This window comes from Ananas comosus, linkage group 1 (assembly GCF_001540865.1).
Source record: "Ananas comosus cultivar F153 linkage group 1, ASM154086v1, whole genome shotgun sequence".
In the NCBI taxonomy this organism is placed as follows: Eukaryota; Viridiplantae; Streptophyta; class Magnoliopsida; order Poales; family Bromeliaceae; genus Ananas; species Ananas comosus.
In genome coordinates this window covers 20,007,247-20,023,669 of record NC_033621.1, presented here as the reverse complement: position 1 = coordinate 20,023,669, position 16,423 = coordinate 20,007,247, and the positions used below count along the sequence as shown (strand labels likewise).

Below are 16,423 nucleotides of genomic sequence, written 5' to 3'. Positions count from 1 at the left end.
TGAGCCATGGTTGTATGATCTTATTTTGCAGGATCTATTTGTCATATTTCTTAAACTATTTCTATAAAGTAGACAATCAATTTTTCATTATATTAGTCCCTATCTAGTGTCAGATATCTTAATTGACAAAATTCCAAAAATGCTAACTATCAATTATATGTTAAGTTTAGATATATAATAGGTATGTTCGTACATATTTTATATAATTCAGCGCGTAAAATAACTACCTTTTTACAGGATACTAATGGATGATTTTAATTAATTAGGAGCTTTTTTTTGTGCAAGACGAACCTTAGGTTGCATTGGTTCAATTGGTAATATGTAATATAATTATCATAAATCCATCTGTATATATAGTATATATTTAATGCATACGTAATCGTTAGTATGTTTTTATATATATATTTATTTTATATTATTATATTGATATCTCTAAGTATATATATATATATATACTAATATACATTACTACATACATATATGTTTTTACATACATACATACGTTATAATACTATATAACTATCATATGATAAGTTATTACTATATTCTAGTATATATACTATGTAATTCGTATATATTCACTATATTATTATATACATATAGATTCTATTAATATAGAATATATGATATATATACATTATCTATATATATACACTATTACATATATATATTATCACGACAAATTATTTATATTAAAATAGTTATTTTTATCTTATTATATTAATATAATATTATATATATATACCTATAGTATACTATTTATATATAACATATTCTACTTATATATTTATATATTACACTTAAGACTATGTTATATAAATGTAACATATAATATATTATTATATATTATATTCTATATATATTATATATATCTTATTATATATTAATATAATTATAATGCTATATATTATATTCACAATATGATATATATATATCGTCTTTATATATTTATATATATAATATTTATATATTACAATTCTAGATGTAATTATAATCTATGTGTAATACTATTTATTCTATTGTAAATATATTATATATGTATTATTTATATATATTTATATTTATATATATATTATATATTTATTATATATATATATTAATTATTGTATATGTATATTATTTATAGTAATTATGTACGTATATATATGTACATATAATTTATATGTATATATAAAGTTTAAAATTTAAATTTTTTAAAACTATTACGATACATACTAGATTTTAATAATACATATATATATACTATTATACTATTACAGATATATATATTAATATTATATTATCATTACTATATATACATATATCATATTCAATATAATAATATCATTATATGTTATAATATACAATTTATTATGGTATATATGTATATTGTTTATGTGGCTATATTATATTTATTATAGTTACAGTACTATATATATAACATCATAGTAGTCTATTTATATATGTATATATAGAGTTATTATATATATATATTATATATTTAGTGGGTGCTGTGGCTCTCGCAGGAACATGGAGTCTGTATCTGAGGTTTTTGATGAATGGAATTTCGAATCGACGTCCCGGTCCGTTAGACTTCGATCTCTGCGCATTTGAGTTTCTAGAAATTTTTTCGATTTTTAATATTTATTTTAATGATCAGAAAGGGATTTACTCTATTTTTAATGGTTGATATCTGCCGTTTTCAAGTTTAACGGTGTAAAAGTATTCAAATCAGATGAAATTTTGATACAAAATTCTTTATACTATCTACAACAAGATCAATATTTCTGATCGAAAATTTTAGTGCTATATCACCACTTTTTATAGGATTTTTATTTTCAACCATTAAAAATTATCGATTTTGAATCCTTTCGATTACTAGGTAAATGATATCGAAAAATCGCAAAAATTATTTTCTAGAAACTTTAAATACGCTAGATCAAGTTTAACGGAGCTGATCGTCGATTCGGAAACTCCATCATCGAAAACGGCTCAGGAGCACAGAGGCCTCTGTGCTCCTGAGAGCACAGCAGCCCTGCTCTATATATATATATATATATATATATATATATATATAACTAGGCTGTAATAATACTATTAATAGCACCAAGCTATTAGTGCTATTAGTTTTTTAGTCATTGGATTGAGAAATGTGCGGCTAGGATAATTTGGGCCTCCTAGGGTTGAGTGGGTGGTGTGTTGAATAGTATAATCTAATGGGTAAAAATAATCAAAGGGTTAAATCTAATGGTGGAAAACTTGATAGCACCAATTCCTTGATGCTATCGATATATATATATATATATATATTTACACATATACATATACATATACACATATACATATATATATAGAGCTAGGCTGGTATACTATCGGTAGCACGGAAGACTCCGTACTACCAAGTTGGTTTCAATGATGTGGTTTCCAAATTGACAATTGGCTCCGTTAGACTTGATCTACCCTATTGAAAGTATTTGGAAACTAAATTTCATAATTTTGCGACATCATTTGGCTAGTGATCAAAAGCTCACAAAATTAATAATTTTAATGGTAGATGTGATGCGTTTGTGAATTTAACGGTGTAAACCAATTCAAATCTGATGAAATTTTTATAAAAAATTCTTTTCACTATTTAGAGTAAGATCAGTATCTCTGATCTTAAATTCAAGTCTTTTATGATCATTTTTTATGAGATTTTTATTTTCAGCCGTTCATTTTTAGACTACTCATTTGATAGGTAAATGATGCCGAAAAATTGTGAAATTTAGTTTCCAAATACTTTCAATAGTATAGATCAAGTCTAACAGAGCTGATTGTCGATTTAGAAGCCGTATTATTGAAAATAACTTGGTAGCACGAAGGCCTCCGTACTACCGATAATGTACCAGCCTAGCTCTCTCTCTCTCTCTCTCTCTCTCTATATATATATATATATATATATATATATTGAGAGAGAAGGAAAAAAAAAGGGGTGGGGCCCACAGGAGCCCGGAGAGCCCACTTTTTTTTTTCTCTCTCACTCTCTCTCTCACACCTTATACTCTTTTTTTATTTTTTTTCTTTCAACACTTTTTCTTTTTTTATTTTCGCCAATATCAAGTGTAAAATTTTATCGCATAGACCAATCCTATTTTTTAATAGTCGATATAACAAAATTAAAATTTTGTATGTTGTAGAAAACTTCAAATACCACCTGTCACGCCCCGGGGTCCCCTTTTTGTTTGTAACACAGCGGAAAAGCGTTTGAAAATTTTTTTTTTTGAAAACCTGACCCCAGAGTATGCCAGATCCGCCACAAATACAGGGAATCCACTGTTCACACGGACAGAGTCTCCCCTGTACTTGCACGGCGTCACACAAGTACATAAGTACAAACAGTATACAACCACAATCAAATGAATATACAGATAGCTATACATTCATACATTCACCATTCACACCGTAAATTTACATTTGATGTTTAAACAGAAGTCCACGAAAAATCTTTTGAAAACTGTTTCGTACGCGAAAACTTTTATCTTTTATAGAAGCTACCACGAGGGGTAGAAAACATTTTATTTTACCAAATCCAGAAATCCTTTTAATACGTTCATGAAAGTCCATATATTCCAATGTAATAAAAATACTGAACCATATAAACTGACTAAGCTATAACAACAGAATAGTAGGGATAAAACTAAACCGATAACCTGGGTCGGAAGCTCTATCGACCGCTACGAACGTACCTCACGTCTCGTCCCAAAACTCAACGTCTGCAGTACCTGAAAAATAGTGGGGGAGGTGAGAACATGTAAACATGTCTCCCCTCCCAGTGGGTACCGCAAGCCGAAGAAGGCGAGGAGTACTCACCGGATCAGGAAGAGATAACCAACAGTATGGGTAAGTAAAATGATGTAGCAACGATAATGAACGAATGAGATATATATATATATAAAAACACAACTACCGCTACTGTATGTACAACTGCAAGCACACAAGGATATCAAAACTATAGTAGCAAGACAACTGTAAAGAAAGAACTAGAAGTATATATGCACAACCGCTACTATAGCTATATGCGTCAACCGGACGAGAAGTCCAAAAGTACCCAATCTAAACCGCCGTGTCGGTCTAAGGACCTCAGGCAAAAGCCACTATCTGCTCACACCTGGCATGTAACCCTAGCACAAAGAGAACACCGCTGGGCTCACGGGTCGGATGTACGACCACTTTTCCGGAAAAGAACACCCTCCTGCGGGGGATCAACCCGCTGGTGTACGTGAAATGCACTCGAGCTGTGGCGATCAATGCGGATATGATCAATAGCCAACCGTCGGCAATCAGCCGACAATCACTGCCCCTCGGGGCTAACCGACCGTGTAGGTCATCAAGTAACAACGTGAACCGACCAAGAGAGGTCAATATACGGAAAGTAACGAACGACCAAACAGGTCACCGATGCAAACAGGAGAACCGACCAACCAGGTCACAAGTATAGTATATACGAATGCCATCTACTCTACCCCTATACAGGATACTACACATAGAACAACCAGGCAGAGTAAATAAAGATAATATGTAGATACTGCTCGATGTCAACTAGAAGTACGAACGCAAGAACCGACCGATAGGTCACAGGAGTGTAATCGATATAGTCCAGAACTACCGTCAGCACCAGCCGACAATCCTACCCCTCAGGGTACACCGACCTCAAAGGTCATCGAACAACAGAAGTCAAGAAACAGACCAACCCAATACATAATGCAACAACCGACCAACCAGGTCAACAGATATAAGATAAAAGCACCGATCAACTAGGTCACCGAAACGAAGTACGAGAACCGACCAATCAGGTCACCGGAACAAAGTACGAGAACCGACCAATCAGGTCACCGATATCACATATGGATAAACTACTCTACTCCTACACATGATACTAAGCATAGAAACATATGAGTAGAGTATAATAGAAACAACGGGGATGCAAGCTCAATATATAATACGAAAATAGCAACAGAAGAATAGGGATAGAAGAATATCACCGAGCGTGCACCACTGTACCGACTTCGGATCGAAGTACCCACCTGTACAAATGCTGCGCCTGCCTCCTGACTGCAAAAAGGACGTCAACCGGACCTAAGGAAGGTCCACCGGGTTAGTGTCTAACCCACAGCTAATAACCACTAAATCCACAACCTACAAGCAAACCCATGGAGATCGGTTTCCCAAACCGATCGCCGTAATACGCCGGAAGTCCCGTAATCGCACGGGGACTCCGCCGGGAGCCACGAACTGTCCCGAAACATACCGACTCGAGCTACGAGTCACCTGCTGCCACTAAACATAGATAATCGTGCATCATGACAGCAAACACAACTCCTCGTGTCGAAACAATTATCGTCGGATAATCGTTTCGATTCGGGTTCCCGGAAGTGTCTAATTCGACACCGGAACCTACCGTCGCTCACCCGCCATTTTCGAACTCTCGAAATGACGCAAGTGACCAGCCAACAAGGCTCAGCGACTACGCAAAAGTTCACGAAGCACCGTCGGAATAATTCCGAACCGAACCCGCGTTCCGTCGGCGGGATTCGCCGAAAAAGCCCGGAAAAGACATTTCCGACTTCGCAAACGGGCTCTAGGGCCCCTTGGACAATCAGTCTCCAGAGGTTACCCTCAGCGTTACACGCTTGTCCATCAGCGACCGAGCGATGTTATATGCAAGGAAAGCACATCGTTGAACCCTAAAATCATGGGATTTTACTGCGATTTCCCACAGTATTTAATGGGCCGATCTTGCGTACGAGGCTCGCTGGGTCAAACCGTCGCACCCGCTGATATATGGTCCAGCGGTGCGGGAGGACCGTGTCACCTCTCGGAGCACATTTCGGCGACTTGGTGCGCGCGAGCGAGCCGAAGGTCTAGATAAACTGCTCGCGCACCGCGCGAGACGCGACTAATCACTAAACAGCGGCATCTATGCCGCCTGTCGGAGGTTGAGCACGATGTTCAGCACGAACCCTAGATCATCGTGCTCACTTCCCCAAAGCTCAGGAGCTTACGGATCACCGGAAAGGTGACGGAAACCCCCGAAAAACAGTGCCTGCGAACCTAATAAGTAGCAGTACCGGGAGTGCAGGGAGCTAGGGTTGGCCCGCCGGCGTGCGGACGTGCGGGCGCCTCCGGGCCGGGGAAGGGTGCCGGCACGTCGGAGGGGTCCGGGCAAGTGCTGGGCCGGCCGAGGGTGTGGGCCGGTGGCGCGGCGGAGCGAGATCCAATCCTCGGCCTTGCTCTCGGGTGCAAGGGTTGCCCGGCGGCGGCTGGGGCGCGGCCGGGAGGAGTCGGACCGGGGTGCGACCGAGAACCGGCGGCGGGGCCAAAGGAGAAGCGCAGTTGTGAAACCCCCGGTGCGGCAGCGGCGCTTGAAGCCGAGCGGGCGACTCGGCGCCGCACGGGTCTGGGCGGCCGTGTTAGGAGCTTCGGGGTGGGGGCGGTGGTCGGGGGTTGGCGAGGGGGGGCGACGCGCCGCGAGTCGGCCGGAGGCTGAGGGATGACGGCGCTGCCGATCTGGAGTGGCGGCGGCTCGCGGATGCCGAGATCTCCCATGCTCGGTCTGGGTGACCGCGGCAGGCCGCAGGGAGCGAGGCGGCGCCGGCGGTGCGTGCGGGCGGCGACGGCCGGCGGGGACGGCGCCAGGGAGTTCCAGAATAGCTGAATCCTTCGAAATGAGCTATTGGACTGCTATGAATGGAGTCCGATACGCACCAGAAGCCAACTCTACTCCGTGGCCTCTTCGGAAAACCGGAGTTACCATTCACTTAAGTGAAAACTACTAATCGCGTAACTTCTCCGTTTTAGCTCATTTTCTCCTGAAACTTGACGAGTGCTTATGTAATTAAATTACACACATAAACATCGTCAACAAAGAGTTTAGTTGCACTGTCAAAAAAAAAAAAAAATCTCAGTCCTTACACCACCTTTGTTGTTTCACACTTTCTCCGCTCTTTTTTTTTTCTCTCAACACTTTTTTTTTTCTATTTTTGCCTACTCCAAGTATAAAATTTTATAATATGGATTAACCCTATTTTTTAATAGTTGATATAACAAAATTAAAATTTTAGACGGTGTAAGAAAAGATGTATACCGAATGTATAAGACATACTCATATACAATCTATAATTAATAAAAAGGATAAACTTCAAATACCACCCATGTGGTTTCGTACTTTCTCACTTTAATACCCTGTGGTGGTTTCATTTTCTCTTTTCGTCAGCTCCTCCGTTAGTATTTCATTAAATTATATATAAAAAACATCAGATGATCCACTTAGGTTTGTCGAATATTCACTTTACTACCCTTTAGTTTTAACTTTTTCACTGATTTAACGAAAAAAAATTAGTATAATGAATAATAAGAAAAGAACCACAGGGTGCTAAATTAATATACTTTAAACCATAAGGTACTAAAGTGAGAAAGTACGAAACCACATGAATTGTATTTGAAGTTTTTCCTAATAAAAAATTCATACACAAAAATTAATAAATTTTAACTTTTATTCTATATCCTCAATTTTACATTTGTTTGGGTCTAATAAAATGAGGGCACTTTCAAAATTATTGTTGAAAATATTAATAAAATAATTATTTTTTAAAGAATTTTGTACATTACATTATAGAAGATCCATTCCAAATACAAAATTATACATCCGATGTATAAGACATCCTGATATATATTTTTTAATTTGATTTTAATTAACTTTAGCATAAGTAAAGTTTAGTTTTAACAAGTTAAAAACTATCTAATATAAGGCCTCAAACTTCAGCTTTTTAGTTAAAAAAATTTATTTATAAAATAGGTATCAAAACTATTAATTTTAATTAAATTTTTAAATAAAATTATTAGAACACTTTAACTATATAAACATTAAAAGTTACAAATTATTAATAAAACAATTATTTTTTAGAAAATTCTGTATATTACATTACAGCACATCAGAAGATCCATTCCATATATGAAGAAATGATGGTCGTGATGTGGAATAGTTATATCTTGAATTACCAAAATATAAATAAGTAGATACTGTAAAAAATAATTAAAATATTATTTTTTCGCCTCATCGTGCGGGCTTTTAGCTAAAATGGCATTATGGCATTATTTCTAAATTGAACGTGTCCTTATTTTGTTTTTTTTTTTTTTTTTGAGAGAGATATATAGGTAGCATGCTACCCGCTTTGTTTATTTTATTTAGAAATGAACTTAGCTGGAAATGTAAATCGGCTAGCATTCAAACTTAGGACTCGGGTATCAACCAACAAGTTGTTTATTTTGTTTCTTACATGCTATAAAAGTGAAATAGAAGAAAGACACCACCGGCTTTAAAGCGCAGTGTATTACACGCACAAGTAGCGCAACAAATGCATAATTTTATTCTTCCAGCAATGAAAAGATCAATCTCATTGCGGATCGACGGGGGTGGCCACCAAGACGAGGTCGACCTTCCGTGCCGCGGTGATGCCGTGGACCTCCTCCATGCTGAGCTCCTCGGGCGTCGTCCCGTCGGGCGCGCGCCAGTCGAATCGGCGGAGCAGCTCCGCGAGGGCCACGTTCACGCTGGCCAGCCCGAACACCATCCCGGGGCACATCCGCCGCCCGGAGCCGAACGGCAGGTACTCGAAGCTGGACCCCTTGTAATCCGCAGCGCCGGGCGCCGCGAACCGCTCCGGCACGAACCGCTCCGGCTCCGACCAGTGCTCGGGGTCCCGCGCGATCGCCCACGCGTTCACCATGATCCGCGTCCCCGCCGGGATCTCGTAGCCCGCCACGTGGCACGTCGACTGGCACACTCGGGGGAGGAGCAGTGGGACCGGCGGGTGGAGCCGTAGCGTTTCTTTGACTACCAGTTTGAGGTAGTGCAGCTCGTTGACCTGCGCTTCTTCGATGACGATGCCGTCGTCTCCTTTTAGGGCTTCTCTCACTTCCGTCTGCGCTTTCGCCATCACCTTCGGGTTTCTGATCAGCTCCGACATGACCCACTGCAGCAACGCCGACGACGTGTCCGTCCCTGCTAAAAATAAGTCCTTCGGAATGACAGCATGCAGGTTAATTAGGCTCATGACATGGGTTAAGAGCAATTCAGATTTTTTTTTTTTTTATTTTTTTAGAGATAAATAGCACGTTATTCGCTTCGTTTGTTTCATTTAGAAATAAACTTAGCTGCAAATATGAATCAACTAGTATTCGAACTTGGGTCTCGAATACCAACTACCAAGTCCTTTGCCGCTTGCTCTAGGGACGATCGGTAGAGCAGTTCAGAATTAATACTAATTTATTATATATTATATTAATATACAAGTCCAGTATTTGGACTTGGCTGTACCGGCGACTGGTTTCCATTAATGATAAGCCCTCCGAATAAACAATCCAACGCATCAAAGCAATTTGGAGAGATTTGAAATTTATATAAACAAAATGTTGGAGAGATTTGAAGTATTTCAATCAAGATCAACCATCTTGATCTTGAATTAATTACAGAATCGATCATATGTTATTGTTTTTTCTTTATTTTGAGAACATTCAATTTTGATCCTCGATTTTGTGATGCACCAAAAAATTATTCCCTAAAACATAAATTTGGGCTTTTTAAGAAGTTCAAAATTTTAAATTACATTAAATGCTTTTTGTCGTCGATTCCGAATTTCTATATAACTTAATAGTATTGAAGCTTGAATATTGTGGATGCTTGATAATATATCAATCTTTTGTATTGTTAAAAAAAACTGTTTAATTTGGTAGTTTAATATATATATATATATATATATATATATAGAGAGAGAGAGAGAGAGAGAGAGAGTCCGGCTACTATGCTATTAATAGCACGAAGCACTTGGTGCTACCAAGTTTTCCGCTGTTAGATCTACCCTTTTCATCATTTTCAACCGTTAGATCATACTATTCAACCAACCACCCACTCAACCCTAGGGAGCTCACATCATCCTAACCGCACATCTCTTAATCCAATGGCTAAAAACTTGATAGCACCAATGACTTGGTGCTATTAATAGCATAGTAGCCTAGTTCTATATATATATATATATATATATATAAAGAGTTGTGTTGAAATATTACTAACAGTATAATACTATATACTTTGTGACTATTAGATATCTAAGGTTGAGTGGGTGATTGGCGTAATAGTAATCATCTAAAGATTATGAAAAATTAGTTGCGCCACGTGCAGAGCCAAATTTAGTCAAACTTGCTAACTCGGTCAAGTTACTTAAAATTTTGGCCAAGGCCGAATTATTTACTAAGCTGTTAACATCGATGACTTAATCACAGTTAAATTTCTAGTAAATATTAAAAAAATATTAAAATGCCGGCTTTAGAAGGGTAACATGGAAAACACCTTAGCGTTGACAAAAGTTGATAAATAATTGTTGCCCCTCCGTTTGGGTGCATATGTCCGTTCGGCTTACTTTCAAGTTGAATCAAGTTTTCAAATTTTTAAACACAGTTCATTTTGAAATAATGTAAAAATATTCATATCCATTGATGTGGGTAGTAACGTTATACTTTACTTACCAAAATTACAGCCTTTATGTTATCGATGGACAGAGGGGCTTCAAGATCGCCATGGTCTTTCAACCGAAGGAGTAGGTCGATCAAGTCTTCCTCCTCGCACTCGTCGGCCGTATTCTTCTTCTTTTGCTGATGCTGTTCGATTATTTCGTCGAAGACCTCGTCGAGCTCTCGACGTACTTTTTGTAACCTGATGTTGAGTGTAAAAATATCGAAATATCGTTTCTTAATAGTTTAAACTAGAAAAAGAAAGAAAGAAAGAAAGAAAGAAAGGTCATTATTTGACTAATTCATCCATTTGTTTTACTAAGTTCATCATTCTATCTGATGTTCATTGTTGTCTATATAAAATATTTACCTCTAAAATATTTAAAAGTCAATTTCCCTCCTTGGTACGTAACAAAATCTTGATCTCGGGATGGTCCAAGGAGTATTCATTACATTTATTTTCCCTTTGAAATTCTAACTTGGCTATTTTTAGTAGCACATAGGCTATCTTTATTTTTAAGGGATAACTTCAAAAAAACTACTGTGGTTTCGCACTTTCTCACTTTAGAATCCTGTGGTTTAAAGTGTATCAATTTACTCCCTGTGGTTTCGTTTTTCTCTTTTTATTATCAATTTAATTATTTTTTTCTCTTAAATCAGTGACAAAGTTAAAATTAAAAGGTACTAAAATAAATATTCGATAAATCTAGGTGGGTATCTGAAGTTTTTTGTATATAATTTAACGAAATATTAAGAAAAAAGCTGCCGAAAAGATAAAAACAAAATCACAGAGGAGCAAATTGATACACTTTAAATCATAGGGTACTAAAGTGAGAACGTGTGAAACCACAAGGGGTTTTTTTAAGTTTTCCCTATTTTTAATAATGAATTTTCGAATTCACAATTTTTTAGTAAATTCTAGTATCTTTTGATGAGAGGTTCGACAAACAATGACCCTTTGTTCGTTGTAGATAGGGGTGTAATATGGGCCGATGTGGGCCGACACGGTTCATATTTATTCGGGCCAAAGCAGGCTAGGGGTCGGCCCGACGACTCGGTTAAAATCTTAACGGGGTCGTGCTGGGCCAGGTTTTATTGAACACTGGACCAGCACGGCCCTCCAGTCCGGATGGCACGAGTCGTGCCGACCAGGCCGGGCCGGGCTCCAAACCGGCCCTTCAAATATTTTTTATTTTTTAAAATATATAAAATATTTAAAAATAAAAAATAAAATAATTTTTTTTCCTAATAATGTTGGCTAAAAAATAAAAATTATTAAAATACTTATAAAGTACTAAATTTTTAAATAATTTTGAAAAATTTTTAAAATTTTCTAAAAATTTCATTGCCTTGGGACCCGAGCCAACCTGGCTCCTCAAGTCCCAAGGTTTGGCTTGGGTCCTTGGTAGCTGGGATGGGTCCCCGACTCCCTAGAAGCCTGTAGGGCCGGGCTCTACTGGACCGTCGGGCGCTACCTATGCGAGCCGTGCCGTGTTGGGCCGCACGCTAAGCTGTTAGCCCGGCACGGCTCAAGTCTGTAATGGGCCGCGCCTTGCCGGGTTGACGGGCTCAATTCTCTTGGCTCGGCACCGCCTGTGATTACTCATGGGGCCGGCCCGGGACGCTCTCTACAGTACCCGTGCCGTGCCTAGGCCTGGCCCATAGGCATGCCGAGCCGAGCGGATCATGGGCCGCCCGACCCGTTTTACATCCCTAGTTGTAGACTAAACATTCATTTTACGGTCGATTACCTAATTTATCAAAATTTTAATTTTACTGTCAAATATTTCAATTTATTTAATTTGAGTCAATCAAAGACACTTTTATTTTAAATTTTAAATATCTCGGTTATCCTTACTGTATTAGTTATTCTAGTTCATATCAAATCAAATAAATTAAAAGATAGTGTAGTAAAATCAAAATATTGAATGGTTAGATATACAGTAGACTCAAAATGATCCATAATTCAAAAGTTATAAATGTTTCTCTTTTTTTTTAATCTATCCTACTATCTTAGTTTGGATAATGTAATGGCTGAAAGTAATATTTTATAATACAATTTGTGAAAAGTTCCAAGGCACTTTCAGCATTGTATTCTTTATACTGTAAAATTATGATTAACTGCCATTAGGGATGTCAATGGGTATGGATACCCGAAATTTTATCCGAACCCGAACCCGAATGAAACGAATATATCTGATGGATATGAATATGGATTCGGATATGGATATCAAAAATAGAAACCCGACGGATATGGATTCGGATATGGATTTTGATTATACCCGACCCGAACCCGAACCCGACCCGAACCCGAATTTATTTTGTATTATATATAATATATATATAAAAATTTGATGTTATATTTGAATTTATATTTTAAAAATTTAGATTTAATATAATATATTTTGAAATATTGAAAAAAGAAATAATTATTTTGGGTTCAAATTTTCGGGTTCGGGTTCGGGTTCGGGTTCGGGTTTCGAATATTTGATCGGGTTCGGGTTTGGATATGGATTTTTCAAATCCGTCGGGTTCGGGTTCGGGTTCGGGTCTCGGGTTTGGAGTCGGGTTCGGGTTCGGGTTTTTAAAAATCCGCCCCGAATCCGACCCGTTGACATCTCTAACTACCATGAGAGAAGAATGTAGCCATATGCTGCTCCGGCAGTAGTTGCAATCGTAATTTTATTATATATAATATATAAAAAATTAAGAACTTTAAATTTAGGGATAATATTTAATATATCTCTCAATACTTCTCAAATATCTTATATACTAAGGTATCGTTTGATTCGGGGATAAGCAAAAAGTGGGTATTCCAGGAATAGGTATAAATTGAGGTATAAGCGGGGATTAGATTAATTTTGCGTTTGGATGAAAATTGGGTTATTCCTCAGAATAAGAAAAATAACGTTTGGTTAGGTAAGATGGAATAAGATTTAAAGTGGGTAGTTATAAATAAAAATAATAATATTATCACTTTTTTATTTATATTAGAATTTAAATTTTTAAATTTTATATTTATATTTTAAAATTTAAAATTTTAACTTTTAAATTTCAAATTTTGAAATTTAAATTTAAAATTTTAAATCTTAAATTTTAAATTCAAAATTTAAATTTTAAATTTCTAACTTTAAATTTAAGATCAAATTTAAATTTGAAAAAAAAAATAAATTCAAATTTAAATTTCAAAAATTTAAATTTTCAAATTTTAAATTTAAAATTTAAAATGTGGAATTTAAAATTATAAACTTTAATTTTGAGATTACAAATTTTAAATTTTAAATATAATTTATTATAATATTTTAAATTTTAAATTTATTTAAATTTTAAATTTTAATTTATTTTAATATTTAAATATAATTTATTATAAAATTTAAATATAAATAATATGTATTAATATAGCACAATTAATAATTTTATAATAAAAATAATGTATTATAATATATAATATATTATATTTATATAATTTAGTTTTAATTTACTTTATAATTTTAATTAAGTTTGAAATTAAGCATGGGAATAGTACTATTCCACCAAAATGGTGGAATAGTAAAAAGCTTGCTATTCCGGAATAACTGGGAATAGCAAGTTTTGACCGGAATAAAATATTTCGATAAAAAATGATCCCGTTTGGCGGAATAGCGGGGATAATCCCCGCTTATCCCCGAACCAAACGGGGCCTAAATTTTTTGTTTCAAAAATATCCTTTGTATATTTCTCTGTTATTCAAAAAAAACGACGCTATTAGCACCCCGTAAGTTATGTTGTATTAAATTTTTATCAAAGTTAAAAAAAAAATCAAAATAACTTTTTGTCTCTATTTTAAGAGTAAATAAAAAAAATTTGATGACTAGTAAAAGCATATTTGAAAAGACAAAAAGTCAAAATATTTTTCTGCACCTAACTAAAGGACAAATAAAAAAATTTATGATGATAGAATGGTATATTTCAGAAGATAAAATAACTATTTCATAAATACAACGATTGTACCTATTCGTTCACTAACAAAATTTAATTCTAAAAATAAATTTAAAACAACTTAAAATATTTAAAAAATATTTTTAATATTAATCTTCTAAAAAAATAAATAATAAAGTCGAAAATAGTTTAGAAATATATAAGTACGTAATTGCAGCATTGAATTTACTAGGGCTTTCGTGTAGTTTAAAAATGTTACCGCCGGTCACTCCACTATCCAGCTAATTAAGGTTAAAAAGTTTCTTTTGAAAGCAAACCTGGGCCGGAGACCGCTGAGGACGTCGAGGAACCTGAGCGAGGGGAAGGCGTCGGCGACGCTGAACCCCGCCGCCGCCTCGACCGCGCTCTGCGCCACCTCCAGGAAGCGGTGGTGCTGCGCGTTCTGCCCTCCGAACGCCGCCCGCGATATCATGGCGTTCGTCATCGTGGTCAGCCTTCGCGTCAAATTCACCACCGACCCCTTCGGCCCCGCCGCGGCGGCAGCAGTAATGTCCTCTATCAGCTTGGCTACCTCGTGCTTCCTGATGCTCGCGAATGCCCGGACGCGCTTCGGGCCGAGCAGCTCCGTGAGGCAGATGCGGCGCAGCTGCTTGTAGTAGAGGCCGTAGGGGGAGAACACCATGTCGCTGCAGCCGTAGCCCACGATCTGGCCCACCAGCAGCTGCGGCCGGAACGCGAAGTTGAGGTCCTGCGTCCGGAGAATCGCCTCCGCGGTCTCCGGCGACGACGCCACCGCGAGGCGCACGTGGCCCATGCGCAGCAGCATCAGCGGCCCGTGCGCCCGCGCCAGCTCGCGCAGCGCCCAGTGCGCCGGGCCCCGGTGGGCCCGCGACACGTGGTGCATGCTCCCGATCAACGGCAGCGCGCGGGGGCCCGGGAGCAGCTTCGAGATCCGTTCTCCGCTCGATGACCGGGCGGCGATGAGGGATTTGGCCATCAGGAGTATGCATAGGGAGAGGAACAGGAGAGAGGGGATGATGAGAAGAGGGTGGTCACGGGAAAGGAGGGGGATGATCTCCATTTTCTTTCTTTCTTTCTGCTCTCTTTCTTCCGCCTTGGTTGTTTAATTTGTAGTGTTCATTTTTGGGGCTAACTGCGCTTGCTATTTATTGCCAAAAGAGTTGCTTCGACAGTCGTTCGTGATAATATTATTTTAATTTTTAATTTTATGATTTTCTTTTCTTTCTCCTCCATACGAATTACGAGAGCTTCGTGCATTTGCTGCACGCAGAACGTACGTAATTCTTGATATGCAGGATGCTGTGGTGTTCTATAACGTATTGATTGAGTGAAAGCTATAAGGAAAAATATTATTATATAAATATTTGTTAAGGAACTTAGACAACAACGAAGGATATTTTAAATAATAATTAGCAGCGTGTCAAAACGTTGGTAAAAATGGCTCTCATGCTTCTAAAAGTGTCGGATAAAGAATCTTTAAATGAGCATGTCAGAATAAATATAGCGATGTTTAATATAGCGTCGAAAAATTTTTATCAGTATTTAATAAAAATATCCTTATTAGTAATTTTTAATTGTGTTGTCAATACATATCAAATATTAAAAACAGTAGAATAAAATGTCGTCTAAAAGGTGCCGTCTAAAATATATTTTATTCTAGGGTTAAATCTCATTTTCATTTCTAATATTGAGAGACGCGTTAGACATCTTTCATTTGTCCGCCGCATACTCTACTAGAAGTGCCACAAATTTTTAGAGCAGTCAGTAACCCTTATTTTTCCGGCTATGAGATCAGATATTAAATCGGCTTCTAATAGAAGTGTTCACACGTGTGTCCTGTAAACATCTGAAAATAAAGTAAATGGTCTAATCATTTTATGAAATGCTGAAATCGAGAAAATATTATTAGAAAGGGTAAACTTTCATCCATCCTCTCATAAATTAACTTATTTTTATTTTA

At 37.1% G+C, this 16,423-nt stretch overlaps 2 protein-coding genes across 2 annotated transcripts; both read right to left on the bottom strand.

Annotated features, from left to right (window-relative positions):
* Positions 6,070 to 6,564, bottom strand: LOC109722447 (translation initiation factor IF-2-like). The gene has a single exon (XM_020250544.1). The coding sequence runs from the start codon at positions 6,562 to 6,564 to the stop codon at positions 6,070 to 6,072; it is 495 nt and encodes a 164-aa protein (XP_020106133.1).
* LOC109710285 (premnaspirodiene oxygenase-like) lies at positions 8,247 to 15,562 on the bottom strand. Its single transcript, XM_020232796.1, has 3 exons — positions 14,760 to 15,562; positions 10,540 to 10,726; positions 8,247 to 9,035 (listed from the first exon to the last, which is right to left on the bottom strand). Exons 1-3 carry the CDS (start codon positions 15,521 to 15,523, stop codon positions 8,412 to 8,414), a joined length of 1,575 nt encoding a protein of 524 aa, XP_020088385.1. The 5' UTR covers positions 15,524 to 15,562; the 3' UTR covers positions 8,247 to 8,411.

Coding starts and splice junctions, on each gene's coding strand:
- LOC109722447 (XM_020250544.1), bottom strand. CDS start 6,564: ATGGGAGATCTCGGCATCCGCGAGCCGCCGCCACTCCAGATCGGCAGC.
- LOC109710285 (XM_020232796.1), bottom strand. CDS start 15,523: ATGGAGATCATCCCCCTCCTTTCCCGTGACCACCCTCTTCTCATCATC. Junction 10,727..14,759: donor CTCAGCGGTCTCCGGCCCAG/GTTTGCTTTCAA, acceptor ACTCAACATCAG/GTTACAAAAAGTACGTCGAG. Junction 9,036..10,539: donor ACATAAAGGCTGTAATTTTG/GTAAGTAAAGTA, acceptor GTCATTCCGAAG/GACTTATTTTTAGCAGGGAC.